The sequence below is a fragment of the Thermothelomyces thermophilus genome, chromosome 5, assembly GCF_000226095.1.
Source record: "Thermothelomyces thermophilus ATCC 42464 chromosome 5, complete sequence".
NCBI lineage: Eukaryota > Fungi > Ascomycota > Sordariomycetes > Sordariales > Chaetomiaceae > Thermothelomyces > Thermothelomyces thermophilus.
This window is the reverse complement of record NC_016476.1, coordinates 2,762,209-2,777,268: the sequence shown is the minus strand read 5'-3', so window position 1 is coordinate 2,777,268 and position 15,060 is coordinate 2,762,209. Positions and strand designations below refer to the sequence as shown.

At 58.4% G+C, this 15,060-nt stretch overlaps 5 protein-coding genes across 5 annotated transcripts; 2 read left to right on the top strand and 3 right to left on the bottom strand.

The window, feature by feature from the left end:
* Positions 1-322: 322 nt before the first annotated feature.
* On the bottom strand, positions 323-2,548 carry MYCTH_2308895 (uncharacterized protein). Its single transcript, XM_003665265.1, has 3 exons — positions 2,126-2,548; positions 1,433-1,939; positions 323-1,280 (listed from the first exon to the last, which is right to left on the bottom strand). Exons 1-3 carry the CDS (start codon positions 2,308-2,310, stop codon positions 329-331), a joined length of 1,644 nt encoding a protein of 547 aa, XP_003665313.1. The 5' UTR covers positions 2,311-2,548; the 3' UTR covers positions 323-328.
* Positions 2,549-4,073: 1,525 nt separating this feature from the next.
* MYCTH_108615 (cytochrome P450-like protein) lies at positions 4,074-6,340 on the bottom strand (the record flags this gene model as incomplete). The annotated part of the gene is made up of 3 exons (XM_003665264.1): positions 4,074-5,693; positions 5,805-5,842; positions 5,938-6,340. The coding sequence occupies 3 exons, from the start codon at positions 6,338-6,340 to the stop codon at positions 4,074-4,076; spliced, it is 2,061 nt and encodes a 686-aa protein (XP_003665312.1).
* A 542-nt stretch (positions 6,341-6,882) lies between these two features.
* Positions 6,883-8,281, top strand: MYCTH_95817 (uncharacterized protein; the record flags this gene model as incomplete). The annotated part of the gene is made up of 5 exons (XM_003665263.1): positions 6,883-6,929; positions 7,055-7,263; positions 7,616-7,714; positions 7,926-8,124; positions 8,245-8,281. The coding sequence occupies 5 exons, from the start codon at positions 6,883-6,885 to the stop codon at positions 8,279-8,281; spliced, it is 591 nt and encodes a 196-aa protein (XP_003665311.1).
* Positions 8,282-8,344: 63 nt separating this feature from the next.
* MYCTH_2308894 (uncharacterized protein) lies at positions 8,345-11,066 on the bottom strand. The gene is made up of 3 exons (XM_003665262.1): positions 10,566-11,066; positions 9,880-10,426; positions 8,345-9,713 (listed from the first exon to the last, which is right to left on the bottom strand). Exons 1-3 carry the CDS (start codon positions 10,635-10,637, stop codon positions 8,638-8,640), a joined length of 1,695 nt encoding a protein of 564 aa, XP_003665310.1. The 5' UTR covers positions 10,638-11,066; the 3' UTR covers positions 8,345-8,637.
* Positions 11,067-11,974: 908 nt separating this feature from the next.
* Positions 11,975-14,252, top strand: MYCTH_2308893 (uncharacterized protein). The gene is made up of 2 exons (XM_003665261.1): positions 11,975-12,432; positions 12,559-14,252. The coding sequence occupies exons 1-2, from the start codon at positions 12,254-12,256 to the stop codon at positions 14,039-14,041; spliced, it is 1,662 nt and encodes a 553-aa protein (XP_003665309.1). The 5' UTR covers positions 11,975-12,253; the 3' UTR covers positions 14,042-14,252.
* The last annotated feature ends 808 nt before the right edge of the window (positions 14,253-15,060 follow it).

Below are 15,060 nucleotides of genomic sequence, written 5' to 3'. Positions count from 1 at the left end.
TTCTCATGCCTGGGACACCAGCATCTACATTTTGTCCCCTCCGGCTCTCTCCCGGTTCTTCGTCTCTTTTCGGTTGGCAGATAACATTGGGTCCGTGACTCTCTGGAATCCTCCTGGTTCCCCCTTTTTTTCGCCCTTCCGTAAATGCTGCCTGGAGTATTTACAGCATCCGCACATACCCTCAAGCTTTCTTTGTCACGGATCACGTAAAGCCGTCGACGGGATCCAACAAAACATGCTCCGGGTACATTGGGTTGGGTTTCATTCATGGCGACCCTTCTTCCGTGGTCTTCTTCGCCATCTCTTACAATTTTGATTCATTAATTAATTACTCCTTGGGCGCGGTGGGCTCCCACACAAAGTTCCAGCTCGTTACGCGCGCCAACTCCTTCCGCGGCCGGACCCTGACCCGGATATCGTCGACCGGCGTCAGGATGCTCGTGGAGATGTGGTGCCTCTTAGCCGGCATCTCCCACCGGCCCCCGTCCTCGCACGGCTCCAGGTCGAACCTCAGCACCATAATGACCAGGACGCTCATGATCTCGCGCAGCGCGAGGTGCCGCCCGGGGCAGAGGGCGTTGCCGCCGCCAAAGGTGCGCCACGCCGAGGCGGGTACCTTGCGCTCTTTCTGCCTCTCCGGCAGGAAGCGGGTCGGGTCGAACGAGCGCGCCGTCGGGCCCCAGACCGCCTCGTCGCTGTGCACCGGCGCCGACGGCATGCCGAGGAACGAGCCCGCCTTGACCAGGTAGCGGCGGCCCCCCGCGCCGCCGCCGCCGCCGCCCTCGTCGAGGACCGTGTCCCGGAGCACGAACCGGGCCGACGCGCTGTTGCTCTGGACCCGGAGCACCTCCCTGACGAACGACTCGAGGAGCGGCAGGGCCTCGGCGACCTCGCAGATGTTGACCGTCACGTCTACTGCTGCGGCGGTCTGGGGCGCGCCCCCCGGGAAGACGGCGGCGTCGATACCGCGCCGCAGCTCGGCCAGGAGCGCGCGGTCCGAGTAGGCGTGGCACAGGGTCCAGCCGACGGCGGGCGCCGTGTTGACGAGCAGGGCCGTGCAGACGCCGAGGTCGAACCGGGCGATGTCCTCGTCGGAGACGCCGTACTTCTTGTTGACCTCGTAGCGCGCCTTGATGAGGTAGGATGCCGTTTCCAACCCGCCCGAGGCGTAGTACTCGCGGAAGGCCCGGAAGAACCGTTTCCGCCCCCGGCTCCCTCTGGGTGCGAGAAGATCGGGCAGCACCATGAGCCCGAGAAGCGCAAAGTCCCTGTCGACCGCCCTGGAGCAACGCGTTAGAGTATGTAATTGCTTGAGTAGGTAGATTCTCGCGGAGGACCAAAAGAAAGAGGGGGGGGAGGGGGAAACGAGGGAACGAGATATTAAGAGAGGGAAGAAAGAAGGAAACGAACAGCAGGAAGAATAATTACCTACCAAAAGCTCTCCGCAACCTCGGGATCCCTGAACGGATTCTTTTCTTCGCCATAGACGGCATCGGTGCCGGCCCTCGTCATGAACTGGCGCACCCACCCAAACAGAGGAACGCCAGCGGCCCCCTGGGCGGCGGCATCGCCGATGATGGAGTCGATATGGGTGGCCGCGCTCCGCAGCGCGACGCGCATCAGGGCGTCGAGGTGCTCGCCGGGGGCTTGCGACCGGTGCATGGCCGCCATCGTTTCTGGGCGCAGGCTGCTGCTGCTGCTGCTGCCGTCGCCACCTGAGCCCTTGGCTTCCTCCTTCTCCTCGAGCAGGTCCTCGGACAGCAGGCGGACGCTGTGCTCGCTGCCGGCCAGGATGCGCTTGCCGAACTCGACGACGTAGGGGGCGAAGGAGACCACCTTGGACCGCCGGTCGCAGGCCGCGATCAGGCCCGGGGACGTCACAATGTACATCTTGCCGCGGGGCACCCCGAGCGTGAAGATGGGCTGCTTGCACTCCTCTCTTCGGGCATGTTAGCGTGCGCTTGGGTTGATTGCGAGAATGGAAAGCCAGGATGATCCTTAAGGGGGGATCTCCTCTGTGAGGAAGAAGGGGGAACTAATTAATCGAAAGAACAAATGAAAATGAAGACGAACGAACACGAAAAGAAAAATAACCAAAAAAACCGAAGGCTCGCCAAATACATACGCAATCATTGAGTAATACCTGGTCCCATGGCGTAGCAGCCCAATTACATGGCCGATCAAGGGAATCTTTGGCCGGACCAGTGGCGGCTCTTGGGGGTCGTGCGGAAGGTTGAGAAGGCGGTCCAGGAGAAAGACGACCAGGGCAACTACTGCTGCGCCGGCGATGGGAACTAGCACGAGAGCCATTTGGGGATGCTGTGACTAGGTATCTAATTGAATATTTCCTAGCCGTAGATTGTGAACGAGATCAATGAAGGAATTAGGTCAATAAGGTTGGTGGGTAATTAATTATTCAAAAAAACAGCAAGAACATGAGATGAAGAACCAGGAGGAATGAGACAAAAAATTGTACCACACTCCGCTTTGCTGTCTGAATGGAGGGTTCGGAATTAAGATGGGTGAAGTACCTTATGTAAGGTAGCTGAGTATGTATGTACATACATACCTACCGAAGTGGGTAGGTTGGTGAGGTGATTTATCAAGCAAGGGCTGATTCGGAGCCGTTGAGGGCCTGCAGGTTCAGCCAGCCTTACTTCCAGTACTGGCCAGTGCCAAGGGCATCTCCGAACCTATGAGCACGTTTTATGCTCCGAAACACTACTTAGCGTCGGGTACTTGCATTGTGGCGGCTAGCGGAGGGGGTGCTGCGGCACAGAAGTTCCACTTTCACCACTCTTCGTCAGGTCCCGTCTTAAGGTGTCCGAGTTAAACTAAACTAAGGTGTAATCACATTACAAGGGATGTCCCTGATGTATAGATTAAAATGTATCCTATGTATTTACGAGGATGTATGGAATTCGTATCGTACCGTTAGCGCGCTTCATGCTGTGTGATAGGCAGCACCCTTTGTGCTACCTACAGTGCCGCTGGTGCTAAAACCGGACCTACCGACGCTAAAGGGGGCAGGTGGTGAGCCCCGTGTCGTCCCAAGTCTCACCCTGCTGCTGTGGCGCGGTGCGGCACGGCGGCACGGCACTTGCAACAGTCACCACCCACCCTACTGCTACGCCGCACGCTAGTGACACTTATCAGACAAGACGCGTATTATTCGTTTTTGCAAAGGGAGTGCTCCGAGTACCCCTCCCTATACGCAGTCTAACAACGCGGTTCCTTAATTAGGTAGGTACTATACCTAATTAAGGTATGTATAGTACATACCTGGTTGAGCGTAGGTCCAAGCCGCAGGGCTGCTGCCTGCACGTAATTATGCCAGGATGGACACGGCTGCGTGTTCTAGCCAGGGCGCTAGTAGCCGCTGAAAGATCATGTTTCAGCGTGGTTCCTCTGCTGTTTTTACTGGTTATTAATCTTAATAATTTACTTATTTTTCCGTCGCCACTTCCTTTTTCCGGGCTGCTTGCGAGCGGAGGAGGGAACAGAGGAATTCGGCCGGCCATTTTCCGAACTCGTGATTCTTGCAGTGCCTTCCTTCCTACTTTGGGGTAAGGAGGCAGAGGGCTCGTAGACCCCAGAGATAGTTCGCTATTAACCTCCACGGCCTGTAGTTCTACATGACTAAGTTGTTTCGTTTTTTGCTCTGATCTAGTTAGTCTTTAGTTCACAGCTCCGTGATTTCATACCACAACCTATCCATCAATTTGCAGTACTGAAATGTGTCTAAGTTGTCTGAGGCAGAGAGACGGAGAAATCATGCTAGCGAGTGACTGCTTAAATAGTTAAAAAAGCAGTTACTTAAATGCTACAGCCACGAATAGTAGGTACCTTAAAACATTTACAATTAAAAGAGAACTCAATCTAACCCCCCTCTGTCTTTGATTTCCCCCCTCCATCATGTTGCGTAAAATAATGGGTATCTCTCGTATGTTCATACTGTCATCTTGTACCACCACCTCTTAAGAAGGAGAATAAAAAGAGATCAAAGGAAGGGAAGGAAAGCGGAAAAAAGAAAAGAAAAGAAAAAATAACAACTCTCTCCTGTTAACATCCTGTCAGGGTTCCCTGGGCTTCCAGACGAGGGGCACGCGCTCCGGGTGCAAGAGCTGGAGCAGCAGGCCGCCGTAGCCCGTGTCGGCCTCGACAAAGTCGAGGAGGCGGGTGCGGGCCTCGGCAAACGTCTCGCCGTCGCGCAGCTGCGGCTCGACCTTCCAGTCCCGGAACAGGGCGGCCAGGAAGGCCACCCACTCGACGTGCGAGAAGCGCTTGCCGGGGCAGTCGCGCGCGCCCTCGGACCAGCCCAGGAAGTTGCCCCGCGACGGCGGCGGCAGCAGGATCTCGTCGCCGTCTCCGTCGCCAGCACCAGCACCAGCATCGGCGACGGCGGCGTTGTTGAACCGGGTATTATCATTCCCCGCGTGGCACGTCAGCTGGCCGTCCGCCGTGAGCACCTGGTCGCGCCGGGCGATCCACCGCTCGGGCCGCCACTCGGCGGCGTCGGGCCCCCAGTAGCGGGCGTGCTTCTGCACGTACAGGTAGCTGGGCACGACGAGGGTTCTGGGCGGTACCGTGATGCTCCTCGGACCGCCCACCCCCACCCCCATGCCGCCGCCGCCGCCGCCGCCGCCGCCGACGCCGAGGGGCAGCTGCTGGGCGCGGCCGGCCGTCCACTTGACCTCGCACACGGGCGTCTTGACGCGCAGGGTCTCGTAGAGGACGGCGAGGCAGCGGCGGAGGCGCGGGAAGTCGCCGTGGTAGGACCACTCGGAGCGGGGGCGGGTGCCGAGCACGCGGCGGATCTCGGCGGCCACCCAGGACTGGACCGACGGGTTGGCGGCCAGGAAGAAGACGGCGTAGGTGAGCAGGTGCGCCGTCGTGTCGTGGCCCGCGAAGCTGAAGACGAACATGTTGCCGTAGATCTCGTCCTCGGTCATGCCGCCGCCACCGCCACCGCCGCCGCCGATCTTGCCGGTGGCCTTGCCGGTGCCGATGCCGTAATGGCCAGCCCCCTCCTCCCAACTCTCCTCCTCCCAACTCTCCTCCTCCCCTTCCTCTTTCTTGCTGTTCTCATCCTTTTGTAGCTGCTTCTCCCAGTCCTGATTTGACTCATCTATGCTCTTCCCCAAGCGTCCCCGTGACTCGCGGACGAGGGCACCGATGAGGGTGTAGTCCCGCTTCGTCTTCTTCTTCTCCCCGTTCTCCTCCTCCCCCTCCCCCTCCCCCTCCCCCTCCTCCTCCCTCAGCGCGCGGAGCTCCCGGCGATAGAAGGAGGCCATGTGCCTCTTGAACTCCTCGCAGGCGGCGCCGAGGCGGCGCCAGGCGGGCGGCAGGGGCAGCCAGGGGCAGGTGAAGAAGCGCGGGGTCAGGGCCAGGATCAGCAGCGCGTTCTCCATCACGGTGAGCAGGGAGAAGCGGAAGCGGGCGGACGCGCTGGTCGGGGCGCGCTCGTCGTGGCCCTCGAAGGGGAAGGACTGGCCGAAGCAGGCCTTGGCCAGCACGTGCAGCGTCACGGTGCGCGAGTCCTCGCCCACGCTCGTGAAGACCCCCTTGGACGCCCAGTACCGCGCCATGGCCTCGCCCAGCGCCGCCGACTCGTCCCACACCACCGCGTTGCACCGCTCGTTCATGGCCGAGTTGGCGATCCTGCGGATCCGCCGCCACTCGTCTCCCGAGGCCTGGGATAATAGATCATCAAGGAGAGAAGGTGTAGGTTAGCCAAGGTGCCCCCTCGATATGTTTATATTTTATTATTAATTAATTAATGTGTCAAACTCGAGAGCACTTACCGTTGCGATATTGGGCCCTCCAAAGACATCCAGCATCTCTGCGTGATTCGAAAGGGGATTTGGATTGCCATGTCAGAAAATTCGAAAACAGCTTAAGAAAAGAGAGGATTTTTCTTTTTTAAGATCGACATACTCGTAATCTCGACCCAGCGAGGAAAATCCTTGCCCCGGCGGTACATGCTCATCAGGGCATCCGGATCGGCCAGGTACAGCCAGTTCCGGCACGGGGTGACCAGCACCCAGGCGTCGCCCATCTCGTCGTGGGCCCGCAGCCCATCATCCTCGTGCCAGCCGCGGTAGTTGAAACGGGTGAAGCTGTTGTTGCCCAGCGGGCCGGGCAGCCGCCGGACCAGGGACACGACCTGCTTGTCCACCAGGAGCCACAGCTTGTTGAGGTGGTCGATCGGGATGACGCGGACGGGGACGCCGAGCGTGCGGGCCTCCTGGTAGTTGCAGTACAGACAATACCACGAGTAAGCCGTCCAGGCCGCCAGCCACGCCAGCGGAGCCCAGAGCATCAACGCGAGGAGAGCCATGCTTTCTCTCTCTCTCTCTCTCCCCCTTGAAGGAGAAGTCCACTCCTGTGGAGCCGAGGAAGTGTACAAAAGGAACAGCAGAGAGAAACGGCGAGGAGACAAAAACAACTGGCCGCAGGATTCTGAAAGGATCGACTGGAACTTGGGTCTCGGGGAGGCCGATGTTGCTGTTCTTATTGTTGTTTCATGCAGGGCTTCCAACCTGGGGGGAAGAGAGGGAGAGAATTATAAACACACCTGCTGGCCTCCTCCCATTCTCCGTTCCATTCCTCTCGGAGCAAGTCATACGAACCAGCCCATCTTTGCCGCGCCTCCCCCCCCCCCCCCCCCCCCAAAGAACAACTTGCGACCGATCAGGCTGTGAAACGAGAGCGTGCCCCGTCCCCATCGCAACATCCTCCGATACCTACCTACCTACTATACGACGTCAGGGTTTAACACGCATGCCGCGCCTGCACATGCAGTTTCGGTTCAAATACCTGGTACCTGCGCCACATGGTTGGGACAGAGACAGGGGACACAGTTGCATTGCCATGGGAGCCATGCGGAGCCAGAATTTCGGGTGTGAGAGGGAAGACTGGGCGCGAGTGTGCGTTTGCCGGAGGCGGCGTAGCACACACACACGCACTCACTCTCTCCGCTTTGTATCACCCGAGCTGAACTAGGTCACGGCGTATATGTTGAGCGTATTATGTACATAATTACGCGAGACAGCTGCGGCGTGGCAACGATCCGCCCCGTACCCCGTTCCCAAGACGAGACAAACGAGAAGCCGAGACCCGCCCGATTCGAACTCGACCCTCTCGGCGATCTTTCTCCACCCCTCCGGAGGCAACGCGGCGCAGTGTCGACCGGCGCAGCGCCAGCACGGCCCAATAACTTGAGGCAGGCAGCAAAGACACGATGCCTGCTTGGGAAGGTGGGTAGGTAGGTGGGTAGTACCTGGTAGTGTAGTCAAGGTAGGTTCCCCGCGTTGCCACTTAACAGCCTGCGACCAACCTATCATTTAAGGGACTAATTGTAAAGGTATGCACATACCTTCTCTTCCCTCCCTCCCGCTCCCCACAAATACTGCTGGTCCCTTTAAAAACCAGGGAAAGGAGAACCTAAAAGCCGCCGACTTTCCGCGTTTAGAGATGCGCTAGTCGAAGTGACGACCGAGAGATCGAAAGACCGAGGGTGCCTCGCGCGACGCCGCGGCTGTTGTCCGCGGTTGTGTAACCGCGCAGGGGTCTGTGATACTACCCCATACGGAGTATTAGTGGTCTTGGATAGTTAGACCGGGCGACTGTGGTGCGGCGCAGCGCGGTGCTGCTGCTCCGGCGCCCCCGGCGGATCACCTGAACGACTTAGGACTGCCGCGCTACCATTCAGGTACGCCGGGTCTAATGCATTACTAACGCGCGTCACATTGATGGCGCTTGCGGCTCTCCCGGCCGTGCCACCCCGAGGCAGCATTAGTGCTGAATGCTGCTGAGTCGTGCGGCAGCCAGAGCAGCCCCCAAAACAACCGCCGCGCCGCCCACGTGCGCTAGTTGCCTCGTAATGATTGTATTACAGAATACACCACTGCTCTGTAATTCAGGCGGGGCAAGAATGCAACCCTTCGGCGGCTATCTCGCGCAACCAACCCCGTGCGTTGCCTGCTGCACCCGTCTCTCTGTCCAGCTCGGGCCCCCATCTGTTTTCCGTGAATGCCGGGCCGGAACGAGCATTCCTTACGGCGTCCTTCTTGTCGACTCTCGGTTCTTGTGGAGTCCGTCCCTCTGGCGAAGTTCCTCGGTGTAAGTAAGGACCAATTGATCATCTGAACCCGGGAACGGTCGGCGTGCGATGATTGACTAATGGAAGCCCTCGGACAAGAGAGGCCATAGAGATTAGGTACTGTACCTTATCTGAGGTAGGCAAGGAATTACACAGTATGTCTCCTGGGGCGTCTAGGAGAGGAAGTTGAGAGGGGGGGACGCTGCAATAGTGATGCACGCGCCCGACGGCCTGCTCAATCGAAATCGATATCCACCACATGAACAAAGGGGCCTGGAAAAAAGCTGCGACAACACCGAGCAAGTGATGATTGATACCTAGTAATAATTCATGAATTCAGCACCCTACGCCACGCCAAACCAAACCACGCCCACAAGCCCAATCCGCCGTTCCCCATGCTGCCATTGCATCGCCCATTCCCCAACAGAATGTCCTGTCACATCAATGAGAGAAAAAAATGAAGAAGAAGAAGAAAATAGCAGGAAAAGGACAAATAAAACAAAACGCAAAACAGGTCACAAAGCATAATAAAGCTACCGCGCCATCCCCACGGGCCCCAGACCCCCCCGCCTGACGTGGGCTGGCTCGGGCTCCTGCAGCAGCATCTCCTCGCTGTGCAGCGACCCTGGGCGCGTATCCATAGTATACTGTTGCTGTTGCTGCTGCTGCTCCTGCTGCTGCTGCGGGTGCTGCGGGTGCTGCGGGTGCTGCGGGTGCTGCGCATAATACTGGGGTTGTTGTTGCCGGGGATATGAGTACTGCTGATGCTGGGGATACAGGCCGTACCGGAGATACCGCTGCTGCTGCTGCTGCTGCTGCTGCTGCTGCTCAAGATCGTACCGCGGAGGGTTCTCCTGGTACGGGTCGTACGGCGACTCTACTGCTACCCCTTCTTCTTCCTCCCGGAGCGTGCTCATGGTCGTCGTCGTCGTCATGGTCGTCGTGACCGTCTTGATTATTGTGTCCTGCGCGGCCTTGCCGTTGTTGTCGTCGGTCTTGTTGTTGTTGTTGTTGTTGTTGTTGTCGTTGTTGTTGTTATTCTTGTCCGTAGACTTAATAGCGGTGTTGTTCAAGTTCCTCTTCCTCATCCAGTTGTCGTCGTCCTGAAAGTCGACCGTCATGAGGCCCGACGGCACGTGGGGCAACCAGCCGCGGCTGCGGAGCGTCTCGTCGTCGCTGCCGGACCAGCCCTCGAGGGTCCTGCACATGTCGAGCAGGCTCTCGTGCAGGTAGTGCCACCGGGCGCGCCAGCTGCGGTCGGCGCGGCGGCGGAGGGCGCTCTGGTAGGCCTTCTCGCGCAACTCCTGCTGCTGGCGGGGCGTGCTCGCCTGCTTGGACCGCTGCACGAAGAGGGAGCGGAAGGAGACGAAGCAGGCGATCAGGAAGGCCACGCTGAACTCGGTGTAGAACCAGAACCAGGTGAAGGTGGCGCTCTGCATCTGCGAGCCCTCGCCCGATGCCGCCATGCTGTACTGCTTGTGGAAGATGCTGCCCCGCACGATCGTGATGGCGATGGTGAGCCACACGAGACTGAAGACGAACGTCAGGGCGAGCTTTTTGCGCAGTGTGATGCCGCTACCCCAGAGGATCCAGACGGGCAAGCACACGACTTTTTTTTGTTTTCTCCCCGTTAGTATCATGCGCGTAATTAAATCAAGACTACTTTCTTTTTTTTTGACTGAGAGAAAATTAGGGGGTGGAAGGGGGGGAAGTGGATAAAAAGAAAGAATAATAAAAGAAATGAAATAAAGAAAAGAAGAGAAAACAAAACGTACTTAGCACGTCGGACACGGCATCAACGACGGCCGAATAGATGGCGTTGGCAAAGATGCGCGTCAGGGCGGGCTCGGCGGCGCAGTGCTCGCTAAAGATGTAGTCGGTGCTGCCAAAGAAGCAGCCAAAGGTCTGCATGCCGATCTGGGTGATGGCGCTGGCGACGGTGAAGAAGGTGACGGCCCACCAGGCAATGTTGAACTTGCGGATGCAGGTGCCGAGGCGCTTGAAGAAGATGAGGAAGTTGAGCTTGATGATGAGCACGCCGACGATGGTGATGTTGACGCTGGCGCCCAGGGCGGCGAACCCCTTCTTGGAGTTCGGGAAAAAGTCCGGGCCCATGACGGAGAAGTCGCCCTTCTCGACCGCCTCGACGTCGTACATGTACCCGACGTAGAGCTGCACCAGGACCGCCTCGGCACAGTGCAGCACCAGCGCCACCAGCATCAGGTAGTCCTCGAGCACCAGCCTCCGGAAGCAGAGGTACCGGACGTAGGCCCGCATCACGAAGGCCACCACGCAGAGCACGAAGAAGACCCAGTTCAGGACCTAATTAATTATTTGATTCAATGCCAGAGTTAGCAAGCCGTTTTGAAGTTTTGATGTAATGGCGGACGGAAAGCTGGGAGTAGCGAGACTGCCGCTGCTGCTGCCGCTGCTGCTGCAAGTCTGGTCCGCGGCCACCTACGTAAAAGGGGGTCGGGGCAATGTTGTCATTGCCCGTTGGCGCAAAGAGCGCCGAGCTCGTATCGACCGCCATTTGGCTGAAACTTTTCTTCTCTACCCCTTATTTTCTTTTGCCTTTCTTTCTGTTTTTGTTGTTGTTGTTGTTGTTGTTGTTGGGATCCAGGGTGCTGTTCTCTCGGTAAGAGGTACAGATCTGAATATGAAGGCCTTAAGTGATGTTCAAGATTTGACCGGGCCGTGGAAGACAGGGGAGACTCGGACTCGAGCAACAGAGAGAAGGAGAAGAGCGGTACTGGGTATCTAGAGATCCGATCCACCAGACCGTCATTAATTTGATTTTATGGTGAATGCTCAAGCCCGAGGAGAGAAGACACCATGTCACCGAAAGTGAAGAAGACCAAGGCGAGAACGGAGGGTCAATCTGGTCATGGATCATGAATCATATCCTCAAGACGGAACATTGCCGCCCGCTTCTTTCTCTGACCAAGAAAGTTAGCCACCCCCCCTTCTCCTCCGCTTGTCAGCGCAGAGGAGTCTCGTCCACGAGAACCTACCTAATTACACACTAAAGGCAGCTCGTTCTCTTGGGAGTGAGACGCAATGTGACACCAGCTGAGGATGAGCAGCACATTGCTACACACCACATGCCATCATCGTCGCACCACTCGAGGTACATGTGGCGCAGGGTGTGACGAAGCGTCGGAGGTGCGGCGCAGTCAGTTTCTTTCTGAGCGGGTTGTGTAACCATGTAGGGTATAGCAACACATACTACCTTGATTAATTCAGGTACATTTGCTATTATTCGAGGCAAGGTGCGTAATAATACCTTGTAATGTAATGTATGTACTATGCTAAAGTACGCTACCTTCGCACACGTGCTCTGCACTATACCACGCAGGTACTATAGTAATCCCGCTAATAAGGAAGAACAGAGTTCGGCACGATAAGTGTGCGGCACGGTACTGTGTTGCGTGCACTCAGCCCATACGCTAGTGTAGCGTGTTGGTACCTGCGCGGCGTTTGACTGTCCAATGATACACCCAGTCATCTCCTATCCCTCCCGCCCGTCCCTGTCGAGCCGATCGACGTAGCATTGGGGCCCCATCCGCTTGCCAATGTCTCTTTTCCGCGTCGCTATTCCGCTCTCGCTTTCCTTGTCCCCGGACGCGCGCTCTTGGAGCCAACACACACACACACCAACACACACACACTGGGCCCAGACGTAAACCCTGGGCACTTTTTGTCACTTTTTTTTTCTTATTTTGATTTTCTGTTCACCCTTTGCTCTGTTGGTCCGTTGGGGAACCAACAGCTCCGGAATGCCGGTTTTTCCGCATTGGAACAGCTGATTCAATTAATTGACAACATTTCAAAAGCGGCGGTTTTGCTCGTCCCCCCCTCCTACACTTTCCATCGCTCTTAACTCTCTCTCCGCTTGTGTTTCAAAGAGGCATCCCCCGCCGCCTCCGTCTCCATCCTTTACCCACGCCACTCCTCCCGTGCTTAGTGTATCCCTCTCCCTCCACCCCTCCTCCCCTCGAGGTTCTCCCATGGGCCACACCCCAATCTACAAGTTCATCCCCATTTAATTAGTGCACCAATTGTTGGGCCCTTTCCTTCAGTCCCGGGCCCCATCGTCCACTCCAAAAATCAGACGAGCTTCGCACATTGACAATTGCCCAATCAATCATGGCGCCCACGGTCAGCCTGGTGCTGGGCGGTCTCGCTGCTACCTACGTCTTCCTCCGGGTTTTGCTAACCCTCACCCAGGATGCCCGGGAACCCCCGGCCATCCTGACCGACATCCCATTTGTGCAGCCCTTGATTGGCATGATTCGGGAGAAGGCGGGCTTCTACATCCGCCTAAGGTTGGTCCTCCCCATCCCCTCCCCCCCCCCCCCCACCACCTTCTTCTACCCCCACACGACAAGATCCAACCGGCATCCCCACCCCAACAAGGGACTGGACTCGTGACTAACACAGAGGGTCCCAAGAGACGAAACACGGCTGCCCATCTACACCCTGCGGCTGCCCTTCCAGCGCATCTACGTGGTCAATGCCACCGAGCTCATCCCCGTGCTGCAGAAGCAATGGCGCGTCATCAGCTTTGCGGCCATCGCGGCCGACGCGGGCAACGTGGTGGGCATCAGCAAGGAGGGTCTCGAGATCATGAAGCGCGATCTCACGAGCGAGCACGGCTTCAGCACGAGCTGGCCCCGCTACATCATGCCGACCATGGCGCCCGGCCCGGACCTCGACGCCATCAACCGGCGCGCCATCGAGATCTACGTCGACGAGATGGCCCGGCTGAGGGCCCGGGCGGCGGGGGAGGAGGGGCAGCCCGGCAAGGTGGTCGTCGGCCTGTGGGAGTGGACGCGCCGCATGATGGTCGACTCGACCACCGAGGCCGTCTGGGGTCCCGAGAACCCGTACCGCGACCCGGCCGTGGCCGACGCCTGGAAGACGTTTGAGGCCGGCTTCCTGACCATGTCCATGTTCCCGCTCGCCTGGCTCCTGTTCCCCAAGCTGCACGCCGCCCGCGAGGTGGCCGCCCGCGCCATGATCGACTACATGCGCCGCGGCGGCTACAAGACGGCCTCGGGCCTCGTCCGCCGCCGCGTCGAGCACCACTGCGACCTCTTCGGCCTCTCTCTCGACGACGTCGGCCGCGGCGAGCTGGGCAACACCTTCGCCGTCCTCGGCAACACCACCCCCTGCGCCCTCTGGGTCCTCTACCAGATCGTGTCGGACGACCGGGTGCTGGCCGACGTCCGCGCCGAGCTGGAGGCCCTGGTCGAGGAAGAGGTGGTGGAGGGGGAGGAGGAGGAGGCGGAGGACGGCCCAACGCTCGTAAGCTCCATCGACCTGGCCCGGATCAAGGAGTCCTGCCCGGTCCTGCTCAGCACCTTCCAGGAGACGCTCCGGTTCCGCGCCGTCAACCCGGGCCCGCGCGTCCTGCTCGAGGACGTCTCGCTCGACGGCGGCCGCACCCTGCTCAAGAAGGGCGCCATGCTCATGATCCCCGCCCCCGTGCAGCACACCGACACGGACGCCTGGGGCGACGACGCGCGCCAGTTCGACCACCGCCGGTTCGCGCCGCCCTCCGCGGGGGACGGCGGCGGCAGCGCCCAGGGGAACAACAAGAAGAGGAAGAAGCCGAACCGGGTCGCCTTCCGGGCCTTTGGCGGCGGCCACGTGCTGTGCCCCGGTCGCCACTTCGCCAGCACCGAGATCCTCTCGCTGGCCGCCCTGCTGGTCCTCCAGTTCGACGTCGTCCCCGTCGCCGGCCGCTGGGTCGAGCCCACCTGGGACAACTCGCCCGCCCAGGCCGGATTCCCCGTCATCGACCAGGACATACCCGTCGAGCTGCGCCCCCGCGACCCCCGCCGGAAGTGGCGCGTCGTCTACTCGGGCTCCGACAAGGCCATGAACATCGTCGCCGAGGACATCTCGGCCGGCGGCCGGGGCGCCCTCTGAGAACGGGGACAGGCCATCTTCCTTTCCTCCTGCCCTGGTCTTGTGTACTACTACGCATTCGTTGCTGCTATGCGTCTTGGGTGCTCTGTGTACCATACTTGGAATGAAAAATAATTAATCATCACCTGTTTATTTCGTATTTCTTTTTTCAAAAAAATTTGAGACCGGGACAGGTTCAAACGTAATCCAGAGACCTGTTTGCGGCTTCCACAGCCTCTGATTGCCTAGGTATGTAGGTATTCTAGCAATCTCTTTTGGCGCTGATACTCTCTCGGCATGCCTACCAAGGTAGATAATTACGTCTTAGACACCTTGCCTTCTCATTGCCCCCGCTCCCGAACTACGTTGACACCTCCTCCCCTCCATTGAGAAGGGAAGGACAAAGTAAGGCCTTGAGGGTCGTTACCACGCTAGTGTATGTAGAGAACCGCTTCCCTGGTGTGTGTCGGACCGTGCCGCCTGCGCCCGGCGCTCGGCTGACTCACTATTACCTTGGCCATGTGCTGCGGATACTACCGTACAAATACATATATACCTTACCTTAGCTACCTACATACATAGGTACGCTAGTGTATGTATGTATGTATGTACTGTACATACATACGGTACCACACGCCGAGTGCAGTGTAGCCGCCGCTGTGCCGCAACTCTGCGCCGGCTGTATGGCACGATTCCTTGCTTCGGCCCGTTTCAAGTTTCCACCCCTCGCAACAGCAAAGAGACGGGGAAGAAAAGGTTCGCTCGGCAGTGACCCCGCCCCGTATTGGCTCCCCTTCTACGGAGTCCCGAGAAGCCGGGTACTTCGTGCCACTTCGCCCCCACCCGTCCGGTTTCTCTCCCTCGTCTGGTTAATCTCGCAGCCTGGAGCCTGCAGCAGCACAGCCCAGAGTCTTGGGAGAGATTGCCCGCGGGAGCGCCAAAAAAAAAAAAAAAATCAAAGAGCAACAACCGCGTTAAGAACTGGCTTGGGTTGGATATGCGACCTACATGAAGCATAATCAGGCACCTACCTAACTACC

Bases quoted from the DNA above. Each gene is read 5' to 3' on its own strand.
- MYCTH_2308893 (XM_003665261.1), top strand. From the start codon at position 12,254: ATGGCGCCCACGGTCAGCCTGGTGCTGGGCGGTCTCGCTGCTACCTAC. The intron at 12,433-12,558 runs GTTGGTCCTCCC...GAGGGTCCCAAG, and splicing joins GGCTTCTACATCCGCCTAAG to AGACGAAACACGGCTGCCCA.
- MYCTH_2308895 (XM_003665265.1), bottom strand. From the start codon at position 2,310: ATGGCTCTCGTGCTAGTTCCCATCGCCGGCGCAGCAGTAGTTGCCCTG. The intron at 1,940-2,125 runs GTATGTATTTGG...ACATGCCCGAAG, and splicing joins AGGTATTACTCAATGATTGC to AGAGGAGTGCAAGCAGCCCA. The intron at 1,281-1,432 runs GTAGGTAATTAT...GCGTTGCTCCAG, and splicing joins GAGGTTGCGGAGAGCTTTTG to GGCGGTCGACAGGGACTTTG.
- MYCTH_2308894 (XM_003665262.1), bottom strand. From the start codon at position 10,637: ATGGCGGTCGATACGAGCTCGGCGCTCTTTGCGCCAACGGGCAATGAC. The intron at 10,427-10,565 runs GTAGGTGGCCGC...ATAATTAATTAG, and splicing joins TTGCCCCGACCCCCTTTTAC to GTCCTGAACTGGGTCTTCTT. The intron at 9,714-9,879 runs GTACGTTTTGTT...AACAAAAAAAAG, and splicing joins TGCCGTGTCCGACGTGCTAA to TCGTGTGCTTGCCCGTCTGG.